The 13,307-nt window shown below is 36.7% G+C and overlaps 1 protein-coding gene across 1 annotated transcript in view; it reads right to left on the bottom strand.

Moving 5' to 3' along the window:
- The window catches only part of ANO3 (anoctamin 3), a 286,782-nt gene that overhangs the window by 9,659 nt on the left and 263,816 nt on the right, over positions 1-13,307 (bottom strand). The window contains exons 18-23 of the mRNA XM_054585980.1: positions 11,934-11,970; positions 9,676-9,787; positions 8,840-8,897; positions 4,896-4,993; positions 2,141-2,274; positions 1,218-1,370 (exon numbers count right to left, since the gene is read on the bottom strand). Coding sequence (XP_054441955.1) covers positions 1,218-1,370; positions 2,141-2,274; positions 4,896-4,993; positions 8,840-8,897; positions 9,676-9,787; positions 11,934-11,970 — 592 coding nt within the window. The remainder of the gene's footprint in view (positions 1-1,217; positions 1,371-2,140; positions 2,275-4,895; positions 4,994-8,839; positions 8,898-9,675; positions 9,788-11,933; positions 11,971-13,307) is intronic.

Consider the following 13,307-nt stretch of genomic DNA (forward strand, 5'->3'; position numbering starts at 1 on the left):
GATAGAGAACAGATGACAGCTAGAGAGGGGGAGAGATTAGGGGATGAAGGAATTGAGCAAAAAGGGAAAAGGACTCATGGACATGGACAACAGTGTGGTGATTGCTGCGGGGAGGGGGCATAAGGGACTACATGGTAATGGAAAAAAATACAATAAAGACTAAATTTTAAAAAACTGAAGAATGAGGCAGAGCTATATTTATTAACATAGAAAGATGCATGTGAGATCCCTTCTAGTGACAAATAAGTTTATGAAATAGCATGTTTAGTATGAACCTATTCTCAACTTAGTTTTTCTTTCTTCCTTCCTCCTTCCCTTTTTTCCTTCCTTTCTTTTTTCTCCCTTCCTTCCTCCCTCCTTTTTCTGTTCTTCCCTTTCCTTTTCTCCTTTTGTCCTTCCATCCTTCCTCTCCTTCTCCTTCCTTCTTTCTTTTCCTCCCTCCCTCCGTCCTCCCTCCCTTCCTTCCTTTCTTCCTCTTTTCTTTTTCTTTCTTTCTTTTCTTTCTCTTTCTTTCTTTCTTTTTTCTTTCTTTCTTTTTCTTTCATTCTTTCTTTTTCTTTCTTTTTCTTTCGTTCTTTCTTTTTCTTTCTTTTCTTTCTTTCTTTCTTTTCTTTCTTTCCTTTCTTTCTTTCTTTCCTTTCTTTCTTTCTTCCTTCCCTCCTTCCTCCCTCCCTTCCTTCCTTCCTTCCTTCCTCTCTCCCTCCTCTTTCCTCTTTTTCCTTTCCTTTCCTTCGCCCTTCCTCCCTTTCTCTCTTCCTTCCTTTTTTCTTTCTTTTGATTTTTTCTTTTGCTTTCTTTTTCTTCCTTCCTCTTTTTTCTCCCTTCCTTCCTCCTTCCCTTTTTTCTATTCTTTCATTTTCTTTTTCCTTCTTTCTTTTCTCTTTTTTCTCCCTTCCTTCCACTTTTCCTTTCTCCCTTCCTTCCTTTTTTCCTTTCTTACTCTCTCTCCTTCTTTCCTTTCTTTTTTCCTTTCCTTCTCCCTTCTTCCCTTTCTTTATCCTTTCTGCTCTTTTTATTTTGATTTTTTTCTTTTATTTTCTTTTTCTTTCTTCCTTCCTCCTTCCCTCTTTCTCTCTCTTTCTTTCCTTCAACTAAAAACTGCTCAGTTTTGTTATGGCTGGAAGGGGACGAGCAAGAGAAACCCACATGGTGTTATATAATACGTGGCCACTTCTTGGCTTTAGCAATGTCAAAAACATTTAATTCCTTAATCTTACCTATGTCAGTTGCTCGGGCTGGCAGAGGCCTCCGCCACTGGGTAACAAATTTGTATGCATCCAGCCTGATTTCAATGATATTGTTTAACAAAGCCAAAAGAGGGGCCAGAGGAAAAGCAGCAACAAATATGGTGGTAAAACCAAATTGCAAAACTGTAAAGGAAGAACATTAAAAAATTAGTAATAGAAACAGTATAATTTATTGATGTCTTTGTTGTGCAATATTAAGTAATTTATATAGATTGCCTTTAATCTTTACAATATCCCTACAAGGTAAATATGTTTATCCCACTTCAGAGTGGAGAAAATGATAGTTCATATGTGTTCAGCAAACTTGCTAAATGGTAAATAGCTAAAAAAAATGTTAAAACCTAAATTCAAACTCAGTCAATAGGCTGAAAGCCTATGTTCTCTTAACCTCTGTACCATGCAGCGTGAAGGAGGAGTAAAGACAAAAGAAGAGATCAAAGGGAGCCTTGGAAACTGCTTAGCTCTACAAGAGACCCAAGAGACCTAATCCTGTCCTCTTTTTCTTCCAGATGAGGAAACTTAAGTCCAGAGAAAGAGCAAATGTCAAGATAACACACTGTGATTTTAATAATTGGGATGTAAATATTTATTTTTCAAATATAAGTATGCTTCTTTAAGAAGCCAAGACTCAGACTAGGTCTGTGCAATGGCTTATTGTGAGAAAGAACTATTACTTTATTTTGGCTGATAAATATTATAAGGACAAAATGTGGTAGACTTCTAAGGACACTTCTTTAATATCTTCTCTAGTCTGTTGAGATAAAGGTGCTGATGTGTTTAGAATGCTTGGCTTAGAAAGGAGAGATATGATTTTCTCTTGAACCAAAGACTGCATGAAATAGAAAATTAGTAACAAGAAGTCCAAATACTTTGGCAGAAGAATCTTTCCTTACCCATTTCTAAATACTCATCCATCAAGCCATGAATATTCATGGGCTGCAGATTCCAATCATTTTCCCACTGAGGTATAGAAGCGTCTTGTATTCCTCGCTTGATTTTATGTCGTGACCACCAGTTCTGGATCAACCTACACCATAAAGCAGACAAAGAGCTTTTGAGCTCTTACTTAAGTATTTGGTGAACAATTCATAGCGTATTAACATCAACTACCCTGGGACTACACTTAGCAGACCTGGAAACTGAAGATATTTGTATGGTCTCATCTTTCAAGTTTAGCATGGGAGAAAAGGTCTCAGCCCTCCAGAACTCTCCCAGATCCTATAAACATCTACATATTTACCTAGGAATTGATCCCCCTATACACTTAGATGCTTCCTGATATTGGTTAGACAGACATCTGTTTCTATGATTGCTTCCCATACCCCATCTATATAAATACTTGAACTCCTATGTTGCCTGCTGTGATTGCATCTGAGCCCTTCATTTCCCATAACCCCAAATCTTCTGGGCTATGCTTTCCGAATGTGAGTATGATCATGTTCCACATTAAAAAAATGAGACCTAGATAGGATTTCAAGACATGTAGTTTCTAGTTCCCACCCTGCAAAACATTAAGTGTGTGAGTTTTAGCAAGTCATTTCATCTGAGTTTATAAAAGGAAGGGTTTGGGCATCAGTGATTACATTCTGCTACTAGAATGAACAGTAATTAACAGGCAATGGGTCTGTGTCAGAGTTCATTTCTCAGATTTGGAAAGAAAGTAACAGCACTCTTGCCCTAGTCCAGGGGAAGTGCTGAAATTATATGACTCAGAAATATCCCAGTACATACATATTGTGGACTTTTCGGTAATGAATTATTTTGAGTTAGATGAAAAGTGTTTCTAAGATGAGGTAACTTTAAAAGGATTCAGTGAACAGTACACAACTCTCAGTTTCAATGAATGGACCTAGAACTTCAGTGGGAGTTAAAAGAACCATATGTGGACCAAATATCAGGCAGTACTTCGATGTGTCCCATGGAGGCTGCTCTGGGGCCCCATGAAGATAAAAAAGGGGGTGGAAGTTGTAATTGAGTCAGGTTTGCTTGTTTCTTTTCCATTTATTGCTTGGAAGATTTTACTTGGAAGAAAAAGAACTGTGATTCAAAAGTTTAAAATCATTGCTTTAGTGACTGGCTTACCCCTGCTAGATTTTTTTCAACAGTGCCTTTGCTCAACTAGTGCGCAAACACCAATAGGATGTCCTTTGCCAAGGTACCCTTGGTATTTGATATGCATAAGTCAAGTTGACCATTGGACAAGGCCATGGTGAAAGTGTTCTGTCCAAAGCATGTGGTGTGTACAGAAGTCCAGGAAAATGGTAATAAAAGAGTTATCCTTAACACTATAACTAGTATATTATCTTGATGGTGCTTATGAAGTACTCACAGCACATCAGTTCCTGTGCTAGGCACTCCATATATAATTTTCTCAGGTATTTCAAAATAATATTTCCCAACCCTAAGTTTCAAAGAGATGAGACAATGATAGAAAGGGATATGAAGAATAGACTAGGCTCCCAAATCCTCCATCCCTTATTCTCTCTTCAGTTAGAGTAGATTCATTTTAATCTGGTATGAATATTGAGAATTTGTATAAAAATCTCTTCACAAAAGTGTTCTGTCATTTACTGAAGGTTAATGAGCATTGGGTCATCTCAGTTAATCTTCATAAATTCCTTACTTTACAAATAAAAATAATAAAGTCTCATTGAGTTCAAGTAAATTATAAGCATCTTTAGCAAGGGGTAGAGAAAGAATTTGAACAAGGTCTTGGTACTTTCATACTAAGGCTGCTTGTAATGTAACACAATACTTCATGGCGGATTTCAGGATTCAAGTCACCACTCCAGCCGCAAGGTCTCTGCTGAGAAATGTGCCAGTGCCATTTGTGGGCCAGCAGGGGGAAAGAATCATGCTATAATTTGATGACTAATTCTAAACTATTTATATCATCTATCAACTAACCAGTTCTTCCCCATAGTCAGGAAATTCTTCAGAATAGTCATGTTTTTAACTTTGGCCCCAAAGCTTCTATACTAAATTGTTTAAAATACATTTTATTTTACTATATTCTGAAGCATAACCTATTTAAAAATGTAAAAGTGGGGATTCAGCACCCTTCCATGTCAGCATTTCACAGACAGTTAAAACTTATCTAAGGGACAAAAGAATGGTATTGATTTGATGTTGTCACAATCAATCTTGCTCTGATGATTTGTGTGTTATGTGTGTGTGTGTGGATCAAAGAGTACAAACCTCCTCTATCCATCAATTTATCTTTGTTTTATTCTTTTTTGGGGGGGGATAGAAATGGAGTCTATAGAAAATAACAATAATTTTGGATTTCTGATAGTCAAAATAAATCAGAAAGTTACTTTTATCTTCAAGAACCTGTACTTTCAATTGTTTTAAGAACAGCAGATGTCTTAATGTGTTGAACAAAGTACCAGTTACTCTACATCTATTATTTCCTTCAGTTCTTACAACGATTCTGGAGGTGGATATAGCTGTTGACCCTGTGTAGAAATGTAAAAACCGAGTCTCAGAAAGGTTTGTTCATGTATACACAGTCACACATTTAGTGAGGAGCAGAGTGAGAACTGGACCCTCATCTGACTGCCAAGCCCAAGTTCTTAAGAACTATTCACACTACCTCTGTCTTCTTTGTAACTGTGTATAAGGCAATTTTACAAATAAAGTGCTCACGGGTATCCCAGTTCCATGAAGTTGTTCCATATTTGCTTCAAAAACATGATAACTCCCATCTGCAGGCAGAGGTCTATCAAGCAGCCACTCGGATGACACTGAAACAGGACAAGAGCAATAATGATCTTGGCCTTCTCAGGGGGCCCGAACATCCCCACCTTCAAAGTGTAAAGCAAAATCTAAAACCCGGTCACATGATCACCATGCATATAGAAAATAAAAACAGACTAGAAATAGCATGGATGAGGACACTTGATAGGGGAGTTTTCAGGATTTACATTGGAATTTTAATCAAAAGTAGAATAGCAATAACAACAAATCTAACTTTTAATTAGCACTTACTACTGCCAAACTCTGTGTCAGGAATGGTTACCTTTAATGGATGTTCTGGAATACTACATATTTTTTAACAGGAGATAGACAAGTATTTAATTCTATGGGAAAATGTTTATAACATGTTCTTTTAAAATGAACTTTTTTATATCAGAAAATATTAAATTTGTAGACAATTTGTAAAGATAATACAGAGTTCCCACATAACCCTCACCCAATTCCCTCCATTGCCTCTAATATTGTCAAGGTACATTTGTCAAAGCTAAGAAGCCAACATTAGTACATTCCTATTTAGATTTCAGCTTTTCAATTTATATCCTTTTGACCCAGATACCTTAATACATATTTGTCATGTCTCCCCAGTTGCCTCTGATTTAGATAGTTTCTAAGTTTTTCATATCCTTGAAAATTTTCTAATTAGGGTGACATTAGTGCACAAAACTATACATATTTTAATTGTACAACTCAATTAAACATCTTCATCCTGCACCCATCACCCCAAGCAAAGTCTCTTTCCATCCCCTCCCCACCCCCACTTTGCCCGCCTCCACCTCCACCCTTCCCTTCCGTCTGGCTATCACCACACTATTGTCTGTGTGTGTGTGCACGTGTGTGCGTGTGTATAAATTTAAAAAAAAGTTCTACCTCTTAAAAACAGCATTAGAAACCCACACAAACAAAAATATGCCTATAATGAAAATTGCAATCAGTGTATTTTGTTTGAAAACTATGCACTACAGAAAACATTTGGGTAGAAAAACGTGGGTGTGTTTCTTTGGAAATGGGTTCATGTCCTACTCACAAAGATGATCAACTCTAAAGCTTTGATCCGGAGTTTCTATTTCTATCAAATCAGTAGCAGTGGGACTTCAAAGAGAACAAATAATTAGGACACGAAGAGCCTGATTTTCCAGTTACAGCTCAGTAATTTAAAACTCCTAATCTGAGCCAGAGAGAGGGGGTTTGGCAGTGGTGGTGTCTATTGTGTGGAGAAGTCTCAGTTTTCCCATCCAAGCATGTCCCTTCTCTCTAGGTTGAATTTAGGATCCTCAGAACTCTGACACGCATATATGATAAGTGGGTCAGTAGAATGTCCAAGGCAGAATAATAACTGAGATACAGAAGCAAAGCAAAGATCACAGTTGCAAGCTGAAACTCGTCATTTTTGCAGAGAGTCTCAAAGGGGCAAATTAACTTGTCCAAGGTCATGCAATGTTGACTGGTGGTATGGAACTAAAAGGGCTGGCCTCCTGTACCCAAATCCGGTGCTTTTCTACATAATGCTAAAGATGAATCCTGTTTACCAACCGTGTTTCCTTGAGGGGTTGGTTTATCAAAGCATATAATTACGCAGGAAAGAAAAACAAAGACTATTATAGAACCCTGTGATTGAATGATTCTCCCTGATAGCAGGCCAAAGTTGGAAGATTGTCTCACAGACCATTTATAATTTTGTTGAAATGAAGCCTTGATGATTTAGTGATTAGGGCAGAGAAAGTTTTTGTGAGTCTACTTCCCTCATGCAATGATTCCTTTCAGCTAATTCTAGTCCTCCATAATCTAAAATTGATTTGGTCAAAAGGTCCAATAGTTAGAACGAGTAAAAGGGCATGAATGAGCATGCAGGAGACTCAGGCTTTCATTCCCATTGCACCACTCAAAATCCTATGACCAAGAACAACCCAAAGTGAGCTACCACCACATAAGTTTCTCATTTGCTCCTCATGAGAACCTGGTGGGATGGGTGTTGACATCTCTATGGTATAGATGAGGAAGCTAAGTAGCAGAGAGGACTATCAGACTCCAGTCAATACCCATGTTCCTTTCACTTTACCCCCTTTATATGTTCATTCTAAATCCAATTTACACATGTGAGCCAGCAATCATTCAGCAATCTCTCATGAAAATCAGTTTCCACTATGTTCTCAAGTGGGCCTGTGCCAACCCAGAAGTGGGTGGAAGAAGAGTGTTCAGAGCACAGACTCTGAGGCTAGGCTGCCTGGATCACATTGGTATCAAGTTGATGGCTTCATCGGTCTATTAGTATATTTCTATGACTGAAGGCAATTCAGAAAACTTCTCTAAGCTTCTGTTTTCTTATATGTAAAATGAGTGTAAGAGTTGTTGTGAGAATTAAATGCTTTAATATATGTAGAATACTTAGAAACAATTGCTGGAATGTGCTGGCATATAGTATGTCCTCGTTAAAAATTAGCTATTATTAGCATTTTATGTAGATTTACATAAATTATTATGTGGGATACTATATAGCATATAAGAGGAAAGTCCAGTACAGCTGTTCATAAATAATCTATATTATAGTACAGTACTTTTTATCTGCCTTTATAATGGCTACCATTATTTGTGCCTGGGATTTTACATGCAGGGTCCAATTTAATCTACTTATCATCAATACTCATATAGAAATTGTGATTTATGTCACAGTTTACAAAATAAAAAAACTGAGATACCTGTAAGACCATGCATTTGGGTGTGACAGAATTAGAATGCATACTATCAGACTCAAAAGACAAAATATTTGTTACATATCCTAGTTATGTTCTTTTCTTCATGACTATCAATATCAAAGAAAGGAAAGGGGCTCCTTCATCTGTATACCACGCACCACCCAGCCAAGGTTTAGAAAAGAGTATGTGTCAATAAATGCTTGTTGTTTCATTGAATTCAGAGGGTCAATTCTTATCTTCCATTATGTGTATTTTTTATATATAGGATTTTTAGGGTTTATACAAACATACATTTTACATTTCACTGACTTTTTCCAAAATAAATAATCCTTTGTTGAAAAATATCGCTCTATCTATGTCCTATATATTGTGGAAAATGTCTAGAATGATTATAAAACATTCTTCCTGACTCTAGTATCATAATTATTTCCTTAGGGTTTTCAAAGAAGAATCATGACTTCCAATAATTTCATAAGAATGTTCAATTAAACAAAACTATTGGTGGCATCAATACACAGATCTACTTGCTTGTAGCCCCTCTGTTCTCCACTCTACCATTGTTAACTCCAGCTGGACACTTCGAACTGGGTAGATGAAAAGCCTTTCAGCAGTTTTAGTCATTCTTCTGAGATATGAAAAAAACTGCATGTTTGATTTGGGGACTTCCCCAAAACGTGGGATTTTGAATGGCCTTAGTCTGTCACTGACTAACAGAATAGTATCTGGGTAGCTGTGGAGATAGAGCATTGATAAATATGAACTACAATTTATAGAGTACCTACCAGAGGCCAGGGGTTGTGCTAATTGTGTTATGCAAATTATTTCTTGTCTATGAACAGCTTAGCAACCTAAGAATTACTATTGCCAATTTGCAGATGAGAAAGATAGTCAGAGAGGTTAAATTAAGGGCAAAGAATTAATAAGAAGCAAGGTTAGCATTTGAGCCCAGTTTTCTATAATATAAAGCATATGTTCTTAGAAAGTTTTAGGCTTTCTCCTTGTAATTTTCTCAGCATGCCTGAAATTCCCTGTACCTACCTTTCTTCTCTTTCTCTCTCTCCCTCTCTCTCTCCACCCCCCTTTCTCTCAGTCATTGGCCCACATCCATGCATATCCCCACACCCACCCCTACAAGGTACTTACTTCCTCCAGTCTCCACCGGTTAAAAAGTTTATTGTAATTTCCTGGGTGGCCTACAAATCTGTAAAAAGACATTTTAATTCATTAGCATTTATGTGGGTTGACTGAAGAACATCGAATGCATCACAAATGCATGTGTGGGGAGACATAAATGTTCATTGGTGCAACTTGTTCCTAAATGGTTGCCTTAGGTCATGCTCACACATCAAAGTGCCGGACATAAAAAGGAAAAAGTGATGTGTGAATTCAATACCAATGCGTTGAGAAAGTACAGACAAACTAACTGAATGAATTTTTCTACTTTCACCTGTAGAGTTTTAGTGTCTGGTTGACCTAGTTATAGAACATTAATGTAATGTGTTAAATAATTTAATTTGAAATGTTTCTAGCTTCAGTATGTTTCCATGGCACTGGCTGGGTATTAATCATATGGCAAACCAGAACCAGTAGTTTAATTTTAATATGCTTTGTTTCCATATTTTGCAGCCAAGATAGGAAAAGAAATGTTAACATGATAGGTAGAGGAAGTTTCTACACTAAGGAACTGGGACTCAGGATTAGGCAAAAATTATTTTCTTATTTAATGAAACCATTACTGATGACTAGAGGGTCATAATTCAACCCATGGCATATAGGTTTTATTTTTTATGTCACCTTTATTGGTAGTGGCAGCCAGAAGTACTATACTGAAATCTTTTGATTGAAAACATGGGAAGGCTGATTAGCCCAGTTTTCCAAGGCTGGGCATAAGAAACTGCCACCTTTGTTAACAAATTGCAAATGAAATTGTTGACAATCTTTTTCACTCTATAGAGTCAATGTGTATAAAACTGACTTACCTCCCCAGAAAGAAAGCGATATAGAAGATGGAACTGTTTAAATTGACAAACTGGAAGAGGAACATCTTCAGGGCAAAACTGTTTTCCCATTCAGATTCTGTCCGCGGATATTCTAAAGGGACACAGGGTGTGTTTACATGGTTGAGGTGAGCAACAAGAAATGTGGATAGAGAATCAGAAGCCCCATGTTTAAGTTCTGGTTCAGTCATTTACTAGTTCTGTGAGGCACTCAGTGTCTCTAAGATCTAGGGTTTGCATCTGTAAAATGTGAGTGAGAGTATCTTCTGTTCAGTGTTGATGAAAGGATCTAATGGGATAAACTGCTGACATCCCCCACAGCTATGAAAATTTGATGCCTGTTATTAATATATAAAGATTTCCAGGATTCTCTCTATTATTGTCACTTAGCAGTAAACATAAATATGAAATCAGTCTTTCACCCTATCTGGCTATTCTCAACATAGTGACCTAAACTGTCACGGAGTTCTTTGAAGGATGAATATTTTGAGCGCAGACTTCAGTGAAATGGTAAAGGAAAAAGAGGGGCTACATTGGGTAGAAGAGCTGAATTCTTATCTCAGCTTTACACCCAACTGCTGGTAATCTCAGGCAGGTCTCCTTACATTTTCTGCAATAAGTTTTATCACCTATGAAATGAGAAATTTAGATAATGTGATTTAAAGAGCCTGTCAACTCTCACATGACATGGTTCTAGTATTCTTAAAACAAAACAAAACAAAACAAGCACTGAGAGAGATTGAATGGAGACAGCAGCATGAACTTCACCCTCTGCTCCTACCCCGTATCCAAATAAATGAAAAAAAAATATATGTAAATCTAACATATTGCAATATAATTGAAGAAGTCAAGAAAGGTATAAAATTAGATGGAATCTAATTTAAGAAACAACCAGGCAAAAATATAGACAGGAGCCAATCACAGAATAAAGAGGAGGTAGGACCCAGGGGACTTCAAGGCCAAAGGCAGTAGGTTCCCAGAACAGGAGGGTCGGTTGGTGTGCTGCAGCAAGAGCACTCAGGAGAGCTGACATTTTCTCACTTCGCACAAATAACTCTTCTGTTTCCTACTATTAGTGATGGTTCCCCAGATCACTCTTTTAGATTTGCTGCCACCCAGGGTATAAAGTACTTTAAAAGAAAATGAATATAAAAAATCAGAGCTAAAAGAATGATTTGAGAAAACCTAGTTCAAGTGTTTCATTATCCAGCTGAAGATACTTTAGCTCAGATCAATGAAACATTACTCCCATTTATTGAGCGTTTGTCCTGTGTTGGCCAACTGACAACAATGGTGAAACGGGAACTGTTTCCTTCTCATTTTTGCCATGAGGAAACTGAGGCTCAGAAAGGGGAGGAGGAGCAGAGGGAAGCGAAGGAAGGGGAGCAGGAGGGCAAAGAATGGGGAGGGGAGAAAACTTGCTCATAATTACAAAATGTCCAAGTGATATTATCATTTAGCTCCAGAGCATGAACTAAGGCCCATTTGTCCCCTCTATACAATGTTTCTTCTATTACTACTTGTCCTTGTAACTACATTTCAAGAGAACTATGTTAGTGAAGTGGGATAGTTATTCCACCATAGTTAAGTGGAGTGTGTCATTATCTGTGTTTAAATTCTACTTATTTAATTATATGGTTTTCTAGTCCTTAAAGTAAGTGTTCTATTGTCATAGAATTGAGATTATAATAAAACAAAATCATGAAAGAGGAGTGTTTAGTAGAGTGCCTGGGACTTGGTGAGTCCTCAAACAATAAAAGATTGCTGCTCAAATAGTTCTTCATTAAAAACTCTCACCCCCAAACTGAGGAACCAAAAATCAAGTTAAAGTATAGAAAAAAATGTATTTTCTGATATACAAGGTCTCAACAAATTTACTTTCCAGGTATCAAGACAAGGAATTAAGCCAAGGGAGATGGTGACATTGGATCTCAAAAGTAGTAACCAAATGAGAAATAAAGGTCAAAAAATATTGGGGGGTGGGGGCAAAGAACTGAAAAGGCAGGGAAAAAAAGTGCTTCAATGTAGGAAGAACCAAGGTTGCTGATTTGTAGTTAGGAGAATTTGTAACTACATACACTGTCTCTGTATGGTTATATGATGTAGTCCAACTTTCTATGCCACTTCTTTCATTTTTATTGACAATTATATTAAAAATACTAAAGCACATAAAGCAACTACAGACTAATATTCCTGTATGAAGTATTCTCTAACTAAGGAGTGAAGAAAAATGGACTTACCTAAATTAGTGAGAAGGTAAGCAATTTTTTCATAAGCCTGTAATAAGAGGACAACAATCACTATTATTGTTTTCTTTAGAAAAGGCTGCTATTTACATATTCAAAGAAGCATCCCTGTATTGTACAAAGTAGCTACATTTTAAGTAGAAGCATCTTTTTAAAGTTACTATGTAGTGCTTTACATATACACATACAATGCATGTAATATAAAAATGTTGTAAATATGTGTACATATACAGTCACACTTGATTTCTGTAATAACAAAGTCTTATTTGGGGGCTATCTTTATTTCCGTTTTATAAATAAAGATGAGACTGAGGAAAACCCTGAAGTAATTTAACTAGTTAATGGCAGGCCTAGCATTTCATGGCCAAATTATACACCCTACTATTACTACACTGGAGGGATAAGTGAAAGCTTGACATTTTTACTGTTGATAAACTATTTTCCAAACTATGACAGTGTACAAATTTTCATTCTTAAGGAACAAAATAGGTTTGGTGGTTATTTGAAACAAGATTCATAAGTCTAATCTTTTGAATCTATGGCAAGCAAGGTACCTGCAGAACAGAATTTTATAAGATTTTTCATCTGCCACCCTCTCCCTGCCCTGACATGATCTGTGCATGACTCATGCAGACTCAAGGGAGAAAACATATTTTATAATATTCCAAGTAAATATAGTTGGGAAAGTGCATTTGCTAAGGATAGAAGGGTAATATGTGTTTGTGCGTACATGTGTGTGCATGTAAATATTACTACATAACCCTATAATTCTACAAATTATTCTCTAGATTATAAATTTCACTAACCCTCTTTGTTGGCATGCAAAATTAAAAGGTAGATATCTAGACACTTTAAAAGTTGTTCACCTTCCCTGCCTGTCCTTTCAATAGGGCTATTGTGATTGTTCATCTTAGCCATGATTTAAACCTACCTCTTCCTAAGATCTAAAGTGTTATCTTGAGACAGAAAGATTACATCCAGTACAATAGTGTCATTCTTTGTCTAGTGTAGGGTTTTTTCTCTTTTCTAACTAAACACACAAGCAAATTTTAAGACAAGGTTAGCTTAAGTTCATGAACACCAAAGTTATTTTGATTGTAAAGTGGTCTTTCTTCCACTCCATTTATCATCAGATGTTTATAGCAGGGTCTCCAAAAAGTGTAAGATAGACTTATATCAATCAATAAACAGTACTTAAGCGGGACTGTGCCTCTAGCACTGAACTGTGTGCCTTACCCTGGGAGTGAAAGAAAACTAAGTATGTGCCATTCAGAGTGTTTGGTTGGTGCCAGGCAGTGCTTTATATATACTATTATTTAAGTTACAACAATTTCATCAATTATGTATAATGATCCTCATTTTACAGAA

This window comes from Pteronotus mesoamericanus, unplaced genomic scaffold, assembly GCF_021234165.1.
Source record: "Pteronotus mesoamericanus isolate MK-2021 breed Mesoamerican mustached bat unplaced genomic scaffold, CSHL_Meso_final contig_90, whole genome shotgun sequence".
In the NCBI taxonomy this organism is placed as follows: Eukaryota; Metazoa; Chordata; class Mammalia; order Chiroptera; family Mormoopidae; genus Pteronotus; species Pteronotus mesoamericanus.